At 41.5% G+C, this 14,729-nt stretch overlaps 1 protein-coding gene across 6 annotated transcripts in view; it reads left to right on the top strand.

Annotated features, from left to right (window-relative positions):
• The window catches only part of ENOX1 (ecto-NOX disulfide-thiol exchanger 1), a 658,121-nt gene extending 645,438 nt beyond the window's left edge, over positions 1–12,683 (top strand). For all 6 annotated transcript variants that reach the window (XM_027973532.3, XM_060394299.1, XM_042254658.2 and 3 more), the window contains one exon: positions 11,733–12,683. In XM_027973532.3, the coding sequence (XP_027829333.1) occupies positions 11,733–11,864 (132 nt within the window). In that variant the 3' untranslated portion in view covers positions 11,865–12,683. The remainder of the gene's footprint in view (positions 1–11,732) is intronic.
• Positions 12,684–14,729: the final 2,046 nt, after the last annotated feature.

Below are 14,729 nucleotides of genomic sequence, written 5' to 3'. Positions count from 1 at the left end.
ACCCCTTCTCCAGTGGCGTCCCTTGGCTGATTGATATGGGACATGGAGCCAACCATCCCCGATGATAAAATTTATTTATGCCTTCCTGTGTCCGTGTATACATGTGCTTAGTGGCCTGGCAAGGAGGTAGTGGGCTTGGATCAGAGTCAGCAAACCAGAAAATAAAGCAAATACGTCTTACAAATGACCTGTGCCTCTCACAGATCACCATCACGCAAGCCCCTCGGTTACAGAGCCTTTATTCCTTCTCATCCTTTCTTTTCCTTCTAATTAGAGCAAATCAATCCTTTCTCAAAGAGTAAACATTAGAAAATTTTAAACGGGAGTGAGGGGGAGCCACTGACAACATCGAAGAATAAAAAGACACACAGACCCCCAGTTTCCCGGAATAAAAGCCAGCTGGGTAAGAGGAAATAAAAGCATTATGTTTATGACAACCCTCCCCAGTTGCCAGAGCACCAACATGTGGTGTATGGGAAAATGAGATTTCACAGTCACGGCACGTTTCTGACCTATATCAGAATGCCGCACGGGATTCTCTTAGCCTCATGTATCTGATTCGTCTCACAGTATCCTTGTGAGAAAGTGAATGCGGTGCTGGAAAGCCAGGCTGGATCCAGCATCAGGAGCCCAGCGCAGAGCTCCAGCCTCTCCACGTACCAGCTGGGCCAGCAGCAGCCCTGCCCTGGACCCCAGGGTTCCATCTGTGACCCACAGGTGCTTAGGGAGACTCCCCAGCCTCAGAAGGGGTCTGGGGAAGGGAATCCTGCACACCGGGTGGGGAGACGGGTCCCTCTGGCTCCGATCGCAGCCAGTGAGCGCTGAGTGCTGTGTGTGTGATGATTCCATGACACTTCGTGTTCTGAAGACCACAAAATGACTGAGAGGAAGAGAAAGGACACCATGAAGGCAGGATCATAAAGGCTGACACGTTTTAATAAGGACGGGAAGAAAAAAGAATTAAAGTGAAGAAATTTGTAGGTTAACATTCTTCTTCGGCCATACACTAAAACAGAAGGACAAATTGAATTTTCTCTTGAATTTGTCTTGAAAATCCCCAAATGTCACATGTCCTATAGGTTGTTTTATCAGGAAGGGAAAAGGTTTAAAAACCATCAAAATAATGACATGAAGCAGTTTCTCCTTGCTGTTTGTTCTCGCATGAGATATAAACATCTTTAAGGAAATGCTCTAGAATCTAGCTGAGCACCTTATTAGTAAATGGATTTTTTTTTTTTTTGCATCAGGTTCCTTTTAATTGCTTCCCCAATACTGTTGTCCTTTGGTATCTGCAGGCAACTGGCTCAAAGAAACCCTGTGGTTACCAAAATCCACAGATGCTCAAGTCCTTTATATTCACATAAAATGACTTGGTCTTTGCATGTAACATACACAGCAACATCCTTGCCCTATTTATTTGGTTGTGCCCAGTCTTAGTTGAGGCATGTGGGATCCTCGATCTTCGCTGCAGCACACAGGATCTTTTGTTGTGACATGTGGGATCTGGTTCCCTGACCAAGGATTGAACCCAGGCTCCCTGCATCTGGAGCTCAGAGTCTTAGCCACTGGACCACCAGGGAAGCCCTGATCCTCTCATACTTTTAACTGTCTCTAGATTATTCACAATAATATCTCACTATGGTGTTTTTTTTCCTCTTGATTAGTGATGTTAAACACCTTTTCATGTATCTGTTGGCCATCTGTATGTCCTCTTTGGAAAATGTCTGTTCAGATCCTCACTCATTTTTTCGATTGGATTTCTTGGTTTTTTGCTATTGATTTTATGAGTTCTTTGTACATTGTGAATATTAACCCTTTATCAGACATATGACTTACAGTAGTTTTCCTATTTGGTAGATTGCCCTTTCATTTTGTTGATGGTTTCCTTCACTGTAGAGAAGCTTTTTATTGTTTGTGTTTATTTTTTAATGGGTATTTTATATAAGATTTTATTTGAGCTGCCTGTTCTGTAATTGTATCCCTGTCCATATTATAATATTTACACCATTCTGGCTGAATCAGGCTGTCACCTTGCACTATCAACAGCAAATGACAGTTAACTACTTCTGAAGACACCAATGGTTATTATAATCATTTCTGACTAATTGGTTATTCCAACTAAGTAATCATGAGAATTTCAAATGCCAGTTTCGCTACTATTTAGTTGTGTGACTTCGGACAACTCACTTAACATCTCTGTACCTTAGCTTCACTGTCTATAGAATGGGTTTTTTATGTGTATTAAATGGCTTAATAGATGAAAAGCATTTATAGCAATATCTGGCACATAGTAAGTTCTACCTAGTGTTGGCTGCCATTTGTTTTGAGCTTAAAAGTGTGCAAAAGACCTATCACATTCTCTCAGTTTGAGATCTTCGCCACAACTTCATGGACAGGTGAATTTTAAAGGCTTGCGCAAAAACCAGTGTTACCATGTGCTGGGGCAACCCTCCAGAAGTCCTTAGAGCATCCAATGAGTTTCCTTCCAATCCCTTTCCTGCGAGTGAGAAAATACCCAAAGAGACTTAGTGACTTAGGCAAGATGGTGGTGGTGGTTTTTCAGTCGCTCAGTCATATCTGACTCTTTTGCAACCACTGGACTGTAGCCCACCACGCTCCTCTGTCCATGGGATTCTCCAGGCAAGAATACTGGAGTCGAGTGACATTTCCTTCTCCAGGGGAATCTTCTTGATCCTGGTATCAAACTGACATCTCCTGCTTGGCAGGCAGATTCTTTACCATTGAGCCACCCAGGAAGCCAGGCAAGATGGTAAAGCAGGTTAATGGTCATTCGTGACTGGAATGTGGACTTCTGCCTCTGCATTTCTTTCTTCTAGCAAGTGAACGGCTTATTTGCATGTTTAAATAACTTTTTGATGAGACAGTGCACTTAATGCACGGACCCTGTGCCTGGCCCAAACGCAGGACGTGGTGCCGCCTCTCCGCTGCCGCTTGCCAACCTCTGCTTCCTTTGTGGTTGAAGTCCGGGCTCAGGTTAGAAGCTACCATAGGAGACAACATGTTGCTGCTTTTCAGCGCAGAGTTTGACCCACCGATCACCGAAGACCTGATGCGAGCGCACAGGATTCCCTCAGCATTGCTGAAATACGGATATATAGAGAAGTTGAACCTGTGCCAGGCCCTGTGTTGCATTTTACACACAGTCCTAATAATAACACCATTCTCCCCAGTGGCTGTACCAACTTACATTCCCACCAGCGGTGTGGGAGGCTCCCTTCTCTCCGCACCTTCTCCAACATTTGTTATTTGTAGATTTTTTGAATCATGGCCATTCTGACCAGTGTGAGGTGATGCTTCATTGTAACTTTGATTTGCATTTCTCTAATTAGCAGTGTTGGGCATCTTTCCATATGCCAATTTGTCCATCTGTACTTCTTCTTTGGAGAAATGTCTGTTTAGACCTTCTGCCCATTTTCTGATCGGGTTGTTGTTTACTACTATTAGATGAGCTGTTTGTGTCTTTTCTAAATTAAGCCCTTGTTGGTCACACTGTTTGCAAATATTTTCCCCCATTCTGTATGTAGTCTTTTCGTTTTGTTTATAGTTTCCCTTGCTGTACAAAAGCTTTTAACTTTAATTACGTCCCACTTGTTTATTTTTGCTTTTATTTCTGTTGTCTTTTGAGAGACTAACCTAAGCAAACATTGGTACAATTTATGTCAGAGAATGTTTTGCCTATATTCTTCCTGGGATATTTATGGTGTCATTTCGAGTTTACTTTGCATAAGGTGTGAGAGAGGTGTGAGGGAGTGATCTGACTTCATTGATTTATATGCAGCTGTCCAGCTTTCCCTTGCTTTCACTTGCTGAAGAAACTGTCTTTCCTCCCTTACAGTCTTGTCTCCTTTGTCGAAAATTGACCATAGGTGTGTGGATTTATTTCTGGGCTCTCTGTTATCCATGTCTATTTTTGTGCTGGTACCATACCATTTTGATTATTGAAGCTTTCTATTGTGGTCTTGGGCAAACTCCAGGAGATGGTGAGGAACAGGGAGGCCTGGCACGCTGCAGTCTGTGGGGCTGCAAAGAGCTGGACACAACTTGGCGATGAGCAACTACTGCTGTCTGAAATCTAGGAGGGTTATGCTTCCTGCTTTGTTCTCTTCCCTCAAGATTGCTTTGGCAATTCCGAGTCTTTCATGGTTCCATATAAACTTTAGGATTCCTTGTTCTGTGGGTAGTTTGACAGGGATTATATTAAATCTGTAGATTGCTTTGGACAGTATGCCATTTTAATCATCCTGATTCTTATTAATAAAACCCTAGAGCATGTGGTATCTTTCTGTTTCTTTGACTCATCTTCAATTGTCTCATTATTCTCTGCATGTAAATCCTTCACCTCCTAAGTCAGGTGTATTCCTAAGTACTTTTTATATGATTTTTTCCAAAGGGATTTGTGTTTTTTTTTACTTTCCCTTTCTGGTATTTCATTGTTAGTGCAAAATAAAGAAATGCAACCGATTTCTGTACATCAGTTTGTATTCTGCTACTTTACTGTATTATTTTATTAATTTCAGTCATTTTTGTGTGGTCTTTAGGGTTTTATATATAGCATCACATCATCTGCATATAGTGACAGTTTGACGTCTTTTCTCCCAATTTGGATATGCTTTATTTCTTTTGTCTGACTGTTGTGGCCTTGGAAGGAAAGTTATGACCAACCTAGACAGCATATTAAAAACCAGAGACATTACTTTGTCAACAAAGGTCCATCTAGTCAAGGCTATGGTTTTTCCAGTAGTCATGTATGGATATGAGAGTTGGACTATAAAGAAAGCTGAGCGCAGAAGAATTGATGCTTTTGAACTGTGGTGTTGGAGAAGACTTTTGAGAGTCCCTTGGTCTGCAAGGAGATCCAACCAGTCCATCCTAAAGGAGATCAGTCCTGAGTGTTCATTGGAAGGACTGATGTTAAAGCTGAAACTCCAATAGTTTGGCCACCTGATGTGAAGAGCTGACTCATTTGAAAAGGCCCTGATGGTGGGAAAGATTGAGGGTAGGAGGAGAAGGGGATGACAGAGGATGAGATGGTTGGATGGCATCACCGACCCAATGGACATGGGTTTGGGTCGACTCCGGGAGTTGGTGATGGGCAGGGAGGCCTGGTGTGCTGTAGTTCATGGGGTCACAAAGAGTGGGACACGACTGAGCGACTGAACTGAACTGAACTGTGGCTAGAACTTCCAAAACTATGTTGAATAGAAGTGGTGAGAGTGTATACATCCTCGTCTTGTTCCTGATCTGAGAAGAAGTGCTTTCAAGAATTTCAGCACCGAGTATGATGTTAGCCGTTGGTTTGTCATAAATGGCCTTTATTATGTTGATGTATGTTCCGTCTGTGCCCACTTTCTGGAGAGTTTTTATCATAAAAGAAGGTTGAATTTTTTCAAAATGTTTTTCTGCACTTCATGTGGTTTGTATTCTTCAATTTGTTCATAACTTATTGACCAGAGACATATTATTATAAAACATTATTGAGATATTTTAATGTTCACGTACATAAAAATCACCAGCAATAGGTGTTAGTTCCTGCAAAAATCCCCCAGGCAATAATGTGTTAATATGGTGTATCATACTGATACGTACTGTGGATATTGAAAAACCCTTGCATCCCTGGGATAAATCCCATTTGATCATAGTGTATGATCCTTTTAATGTACTGTTGGAGTTGGTTTGCTAGTATTTTGTTGAGAATTTTTCCATCTCTGTTCATCAGTGATACTGGCCTGTAATCTTCTCTTCTGTGGTATCTTTGTCTAACTCTGGTATCAGGTTGATAATGGCCTTGTAGAATGAGTAAAAGAGTGTTCCCTCTCTTGAAATTCTTTGGACAAGTTTCAGAAGAACTGGTATTAACTCTTCCAAAGTGTTTGAAAGTAGTCTGTGAAGCCACCTGCTGCTGGACTTTTGTTGTTGAGAGTTTTTAAATTACTGATTCAATGTCAGTACTGGCAATTGGTCTATTATTTTCTATTCCATCCTGGTTCAGTCTTCGGAGATTTTCTTTTGACTTTCTATGAATTTGTCCATTTCTTCTAGTCTGTGCGTTTTACAGGTGTAGGGCTTCGAAGGTGGCTCAGCTGGTAAAGAACCCACCTGCCAGTGCAGGAGGCATAAGAGACAAAAGTTCGATCCCTGGGTTGGGGAGATCCCCTGGAAAAGGGCACGGCAACCCACTCCACTATTCTTGCTTGGAGAATCCCATAGCCAGAGGAGCCTGGTGGGCTACAGCCCTTAGGGGATCCCACAGAGTCAGACATGACTGAGGTGACTTAGCACATAGTAACTTGTAGTGGTCCTTTATGATCGTCTGTATTTCTATGGGGACAGTTTGACTTCTCCTTTTTCATCTCTGATTTTATTGACCTGTGTGCCTTCTCTTTTTTTCTTGATGAGTCTGCCAAAAGGTTTATCAGTTTATTCAAAGAACCAGCTTTTAGTTTGATCTTTTCTGTTGTTTAGTCTCTATTTCATTTATTTCTGATCTTATTTCTTTCCTCCTACTAGCTTTGGGTTTTATTTGTTCTTCTTGCTCTAGTTGCTTTAGGTATAAGGTTAGGTTGTTTGAGGTTTTTCTTGCTTCCTGATATAAGACTGTACTGCTATAAACTTCCCTCTTAGAACGGCTTTTGCTGTGTCCCGTAGGTTTTGAATCATTGTGCTTTTGTTTTCATTTGTCCCTAGGTATTGTTTTATTTTTGATTTCTTCAGTGATCCATTGGTTGTTTAGAAGCATCTTGTTTAGCCTCCCCATGATTGTGTTTCAGCCTTTTTGTTTTTGGTAATTGATTCAAATCGCATAGTGCTGTGCTCAGAAAAGATGCTTGATATGATTTCAATTTTCTTAAATTTACTGAAGCTTACTTTGTGCCCAGCATGTGATCAGTCCTAGAGAATGTTCCAGAACTTGAGAAGATTGTGTATTTGATTGCTTTTGAATGAAATGCTCTTGATATTCAACTAAGTCCAAATGGTATAAACATGTCCTTTAAGGCCTCTACTTCCTTATTGATTTTCTATCTGGATGATCTGTCCAATGATGAAAGTGGGGTGTTAAAAGCCCTCAACCGTTATTATGTTACTATCAGTTTCTTTTATGTCTGTGAACATTTGCTTTATATATTGAGGTGCTCCTATGTTGGGTGCAGATATATATAGTTACAACTGTTATATCTTCTCTTGGATTGATCCCTTGATGATTATGTAGTGTCCTTCTCTGTCTCTTGTAACATGCTTTTTATTTTAAAGTCTATTTTGTACAATATGAGTATTCCTACTCTAGCTTTCTTCCGATTTCCACTTGCATGGAATATCTTTTTCCATCCCCTGACTTTCAGTCTGCATATGTCTCTAGGTCTGAAGTAGGTCTCTTATAAGCAGCATATAAATGGGTCTTGTTTTTGTATTTAGCCAGTCCATATCTTTTGGTTGGATCCTTTTATCTATTTACATTTAACGTATTATTGATATGTATGTTCTTACTGCCATTTTGTTAATTGTTTTGGATTTGATTTTGTAGGTGATTTTCCTTCTTTTATTCTCTTAACCTATGATTTGATGGCTATCTTTGCTGTTGTGTTGGGATTCATTTTTCTTTTCTGCCTAAAAATATATATTATAGGTTTTCTTTATTGGCAGTTACCATGAGGTTTTGATATACAGCATTCTGTATACACACACACACATACATGTATATATACACATACGCATGATTATTTTAAGTTGCTGAGCTCTTAATTTCAAATGCATTTCAAATATCCTGCATTTGCACTCTCCTCTTCTATTACTAGTTTAGATATCATAGTTGTGTGTGGATGATTTCCTGCCTTTACTGTTGTTTGCCTTTACTGGTGAGCTTTCCCATTTCATAATTTTCTTGTTTCTGCTGCTGCTGCTGCTAAGTCACTTCAGTCATGTCCAACTCTGTGCGACCCCATAGACAGCAGTCCACCAGGCTCCCCATCCCTGGGATTCTCCAGGTAAGAACACTGGAGTGGGTTTCCATGTCCTTCTCCAATGCGTGAAAGTGAAGTCGCTCAGTCATGCCCAACTCTTAGCAACCCCATGGACTGCAGCCCACCAGGCTCCTCCGTCCATGGGATTTTCCAGGCAAGAGTACTGGAGTGGGGTGCCATTGCCTTCTCCATTTCTTGTTTCTAGTTGTGGCCTTTTCCTTTCCACCTACTGGAGTTCTTTTAGCATTTCTTGTAAAGCTGGTTTGGTGGTGCTGAGTTCTTTTGGCATTTGCCTGTCTTTACAGCTTTGGATTCCTCTGTCAGATCTGAATGAGTGCCTTGCTGGATAGAGTATTCTCACTTGTAGGTTTTTCCATTCATCACTTTAATTATATCATGCCACTCCCTTCTGACCTGGAGTTTCTGCTGAAAAAAATTCGCTGATAAACTTATGGGGATTCCTGTGTATGTCATTTGTTGCTTTTCTCTTGTTGACTTAATATTTTTGTCAGTTTGATTAGTATACATCTCAGTGTGCTGTTCCTCCTTGGGTTTATCCTGCCTGGGACTTTCTTACTGGATTTTCCTTCCCCATGTTAGGGAAGTTTTCAGCTATTATCTCTTTGAATATCTTCTCAGGCCCTAGGCCTTCTGGAACCCCTATCATGCAAATGTTAGTTCATTTGATGTTGTCCCAGAGATCTCTTAAATTGTCCTCTTTTCATTCTCTTTTTCTTTATTCTGTTCTGTGGCAGTGATTTCCATGACTTTCTTCCAGCTCACTTATCTGTTCTTTTGCCTTGTTTTTTTCTGCTATTGATTCTACTTTTTTCATCTCAGTTACTGTATTCATCAGCTCTTGTTCTTCTTTATATTTTCTAGCTCTTTATTAAAAACTTGTAACTTCTCACTCTGCACTCATTCTTTTCCTGAGTTCTTGGATCATCCCTACCGTCATTACACTGAACTCTTTCTTGGGTGGATTGCCTATCTCCAGGTCACTTAGTTGTCCTTCTATGGTTTTATCTTGTTTCTTCATCTGAAACATATTCCTCTACCATCTCACTTTGTCTCAATTTCTAACTGTATGCTGTAACAACTCAGTCACTCAGTCATGTCCGACTCTTTGTGACCCCATGGACTGCACCACGCCAGGCTTCCCTGTTCTTCACTATCTCCCTGAGTTTATTCAAACTCATGTCCATCGAGTCAGTGATGCCATCCAACCATCTCATCCTCTGTCACCTCCTGCTGTCCTCAGTCTTGCACAGCATCAAGGTCTTTTTCCAGTGAGATGGCTTTTCACATCAGGTGGCCAAATATTGGAACTCCAGTTCAGCAGCACATTTTTATGTAGGTAGAAAGTTATGTTTCTCGACTTTGGAGAAGTGGCATTGTATAGGGGCTGTCCTTCATGTCCCAGCAGTACACGCCCCCTCTTGTCATCCAAGGGCCAGCAACCAGCTGGTCCCAGGGTAGGCTCTGGTCTGCATTTGCTGACTTAGTTCCACGCATTACTGGATTGTAGTTCTCTTGCTTTGGGGTGTCTTGCCCCGGTGATGGGTGAGGCTGGTCTAGAGGTTTATCCAGGCTTCCTGATGGGAAGGGCTGGTACACACCCACTGGTGGGTGGGGCTGTGGCAAGGGGTGTGTCTAACGGTGGCTGTGTGCTCAGGAAGTCTTTAGGCAGCCAGTCTGCTGATGGGTGGGGCTGTGTTCCCACCATGGTGGTTGTTTGGCCCAAGGTGTCCCAGCACCAGAGCCTGCAGGCTTTGGGGTGGGGCCAGGTCTTGGTTCCAAAATGGCAGCTTCCAGGAGCGCTCACACAGATTAACAGTCCCCAGCACTTCTGCCACCAGTGTCTGTGTCCCCATGCTGAGCCCCAACCGCCCCCTGCCTCCCCTGGGAGACCCTCCAAGACCAGCAGGTGGGTCTGGCCCAGGCTTTTACAAAGTCACTGCTTTTGCCCTGGCTCTTGGAGTACACAAGACACTGGGTAAGCCCTCCAAGAGTGGAGTTGCTGTTTATCCCAGTCCTGTGGAACTTCTGTGCTCAAGCACTAGTGGCTTTCATAACCACATGCTCTGGGCATGCCTCCTCCTAATGCCAGAACCCAAGGCTAAGGAGTCTGACATGGGGCTCAGAATTCTCACTCTTGTGGGAGACCTTCTGCTGTATATGTCTTCACCAGTTTGTGGGTCACCCACCCAGGGGGTAATGGGATTTGACTATATCACACGTGCACCCCTTTTACCTTTTTTGTTGAGTTTCTTCTTTACATCTTTGGATTAGAATATCTTTTTTGGTAGGTTCAAGTCTTTTTTTATCAGTGGTGGTTCAGCAATGGGTTGGGATTTTGGTGTGCTTATGTGAGGAAGTGAGCTCAAGTTCCTTCTATTCTGCCATCAGCATGATGAATAAACTCTTAATTACTGATTTTTTTATTAAACCAGTGCCATATCAACAGGCACAACAGCACCCCTTCACAGCGATGATGATGAAGTCTAATTGTACATCCATTACAGAACTGTCTTCAGCACTAACAGGGCAACCTCTGGGGTTCTGAGTGATGCAGGATGCCCCAGCAACACTGGCAGGGGTCCTTGTCCAGGTTCTAGAAGCTGTGTTCCCTGAATTATGGCTCTCTACCTCTCTCTTCAAAGTCAGCCATGGCAAGACGGACTTTCTTCTAACCATGCATCCATCTAGTTTGATCCAGTATTTTGTTTTAAATTTTGTCTCTATTATTCATCAAAGATATGTGCTCAGACGCTAAGTTGTGTCTGACTCTTTGCAACCCCGTGGCCTGTAGCCCATCAGGCTCCTCTGTCTGTGAGATTCTCCCAGCAAGAATACTAGAGTGGGGTGCCCTTTCATTCTCCAGGGAATCTTCCCGACCCAGGGACCGAACCTGCGTCTCTTATATCTCCTGCATTGGCAGGGAGATTTACTACTAGTACCACATAGGAAGCCCCAGATATTTGCCTATAATTTTTTTGATATTGTCTTTGTCTGATTTTGGTATCAGGTAATGGTGGCTTCCTATAACAACTTTGGGAATATTCCTTCTACTGCCTGTTGGAAGAGTTTCAGAAGGATCCGTGTAGTTCCTTTGTGTGTTTGGTAGAATTCCCCAGTGAAGCCATCTGGTCCTGGACTTTGGTTTGCAGGGAGATTTTTTTTGTTGTTGTTACAGATTCTATTTCACTTCTAGTGATCTCTCTGTTCAAAGTATCTATTTCTTCTTGACTCAGTTTTGGTGGGTTGTAGAGTTGCTAGAAACTTGTCCATTTCTTATAGGTTGTCCAGTTGGTTGGCATATAATTATTCCTAGTTCTCTTCCATTTTTGTATTTCTGTGGTATCCGTTGTTTGGTCTCTCTTAATCGTTAACTGGGAAGTATCCAAGGTGGTGCTATTGGTAAAGAAGCCGCCTACCAATGCAGGAGACATAAGAGAGGCGGGTTCAATCAGGAAGATCCCCTGGAGAGTCCCCATGGACAGAGGAACCTGGCAGACTACAGTCCACTGGGTCACAAAGAAGTCAGACACGACTGAAGCAACTTAGGGCACACACACACACAGTATCTATACAGTGATTGTACCATGAAAAAATAACGAGGTCTTATTTGCTGAGCATTTCTGTTGTGTCCAAAGCTGTGCTAAGCCTGTAGTCTTCACACATCCTTACTGAATGTTGTTATTCCCACTTTCTGTGACTTACAGAGACTATCCCCAAATTCTTCCTTTCTAACAGATATCTGCAAACGAAATTGAAATGCTTTTGATGAGGTTGCCACGCATGTTTAAACAGGAATTCACAGGCGTGGGAGCAACGCTGGAAAAAAGGTGGAAGTTGTGTGCCTTTGAAGGAATTAAAACTACCTAACTGTGAAGAGTGATGAAATCTCTGGATGAAACCGCCTGAACCCGGTCAGGGCTGTGCCACGTGAGCCCAGGAGGTTTGGGGCAGGTCCAACGCGGGACCTTTATGGAGCTGTCAGAGCCTGACTGTAGTTACATCTGTGGCGTTCTCTTGTGAGTGGAAATGTAATTGTGTACCAGTTCCCTAAAACAAAGCTTCATACTGTGACAGATCTGTTTGCTATGAAAACCAATGATTCCACAGTCATAGTGATGGCAGAACCCTAAAATATGCTACATTTGAGACTAGCTCACCAAGCAGAATATTTAAATAATGGTGTAGCAATGGTCGTTGCTAGGCTACAAAGCTGTATATGTAATGTATAGCTGAAATCATTCAATGACATTTTCCTGAAAGTCTTTCTGTTTTAGTAAAAAAGAAAAAAGAAAGAAAAAAAGTAATTTTACAGTAAGGAAAAAAAAATCATACCAAAAGAAAACTTGAATATGTGTCTGAACAGTTATTGTATTTTGTAAATTAAGTTATATGCTGTTCTAGGGACTTTTGCCTTATTGAAGAGGCAGAAAATGTGATTGGACTCCTTGAGAATGCTTTATCAAGAATATTATTTTTCTAATGTAACAATCCTCCATCATACATTCTTTTAACATGGACTGCATAACAATTTTCATAAAATGTAAATAGAAAAACTAGTGCTACTGTCTTGTACTTGGTATGTAATATTCAGGTTTATGCATCAAAATAAACATTCAGTAAATATTGCTGTTACAAATTTTATAGCAAAGATATTAATTTTTTTCAATAAATATGACTTCTACCATATTGGTTTTGCAAATTATTCTTTGATGTATTTTAAGAAATATTTTTCACATTATTCAATCCCATCTCATAGCCCATTATTTTTAAATGATTAAATGCATGAGTGACATGAAGAGACAAAACATTTCAGACAAATATATAAAAATCATAAAGTGGAAAGTACTCAGAAAAGATTCTATAGCATTAGAATGGCTATTATTTGAAAACGCCAAGATATGACAGCCGAATATAATCAATATAAATTTCATGTTTGTTTTGTGTCCTCGTGCATAGCAACAAAGTAGCCAGTTACTTGCTATTATTAATTCCTGGGTTTATTTGTATCTTTTCCAGAAAACATACAAGTTAGGAAAAGAATTTTAAAATGCACACGTCAACAATTTAGAGAAAATTTAGGTTTCCCTTCTTTAAATGTAAGTAGAATAGAGCTTTCAATTGTATTTCCCTCCTGTTTCCTTACATGAGAATCACAAAAAAGCAAGTATTCAAGATACTGATTGATTTTAAATGAAACACCTTTTAGGAAGACAGCTGAACAGTGAATGTTATTTAAAATTCCAAAAAGACATTCATAATTTCCTATTGGACATTATTGTCCTCCGGCTCTTTTTATTGAGTCCTGATAAATTAAGATTCTTATTCGTGCCTCCCATAAATATCTACACAGATATTCAGGCTCAGTGCTGACACCGTGAATATGCAGCTGAGTAAGAAAGGAACCCCCACCCCCACCCCCACCAATGAACTCAGAGTTCAGTGGGGAAAAGAAATTTTCCCAAAAGTGTCTATATGATGTGAACCATGTGACGGGAAAGATGTGCTAATGGAGCCACGATCCAGCCTAAATATCAATGTCATATTAGTGCTGAAACACTTGCTGTCTCTCCACTACCATCTGTCAGTGCCCACCACCACCACCATCCATGTTTCAGTCAAGAGACAAATAAGGATACAACAATCTGAAAGGGGACCTCCTCATTTACAGATAACGTTACCATAAAATAGAAGACCTAAGAGGTTCACCTGAAAAAGAAAAGACGAATTCAGTCACGTGGCAGTTAAAGACAACGTCTAGTAGGGGCCCAAAGAAGTACCATAATCTAGACCATCTGCAAGCTGAAAACCTGGTCGATGTTTTCAAGTGTGCATTCGTACTTTCAAGGATTGCCTGCAGTCACTTTAGCCTGAGGATACACTGCCCAGGGCAGACCCCAACTTACGGCTTCTGCTCAGGAGAGGAGTTGGCATGACCTCATGTTAGATCTGACATAAGACACCGCTTTCTAACTTCAATTATGTGAATGACTTATTCTTGCCAGGAAAAAAAAAAAACTTCTGAATTATTTCACATGCATGCTGGTTTCAGATAGGACTTTAGAGGTCACCTGGGGAAGGAAATGGCTTTGGTACCTCTCAGGGGCATCTTCCTGTCTGTCAACCCGTCCTCCCTAATCCTTGGGATAATCCTACTAAAAAAGACAGTGTTATTGTCCTCATTTGTCACACAAGGAGAAGGAGGCTCACACGTGCTAACAATCTGGCCAAATCTGCACAGTTAGACAATTCTGAATACGGGGTTTGAAACCAGGACCCAATGACTCCAAAATACATTGTTCTTTTTACTATCCCACGCTTCTTAGTCTATCCCCACTCTTCCCATGAGCTCAGTGCTCACCCAGGGCCTTCAGATCACCACTTTTACTCTCCTTTATTCGCCTCCACCCGCTGTACATGCATACAGGTGGGAAGACCTTTCTCTCCTAAACCCACCCAGTAACAAATCATCGTTCTTGGATTCTGAGAAGAAGCAAAATGTTGAAAGTTTGGAAATCTTGTTACCTGGCCCCGATGGGTCTTTCTGGATTGCTTTCTCACTGCTCCCCTAAATAAGACTAATAAGTTTTTGTCTTTTGGCTTTTGTTCATATCTATCTATCCAAAGGGAAATACTTTACCTGAACCTGCCTTCCAATACAGGAGACGTAAGAGACGCAGGTTTGATCCCTGGGTCAAGAAGATCCCCAGGAGAAGGAAATGGCAACCCACTCCA

The sequence above is a fragment of the Ovis aries genome, chromosome 10 (genome assembly GCF_016772045.2).
Source record: "Ovis aries strain OAR_USU_Benz2616 breed Rambouillet chromosome 10, ARS-UI_Ramb_v3.0, whole genome shotgun sequence".
NCBI lineage: Eukaryota > Metazoa > Chordata > Mammalia > Artiodactyla > Bovidae > Ovis > Ovis aries.
This window is presented reverse-complemented; position numbering and strand designations above follow the sequence as displayed.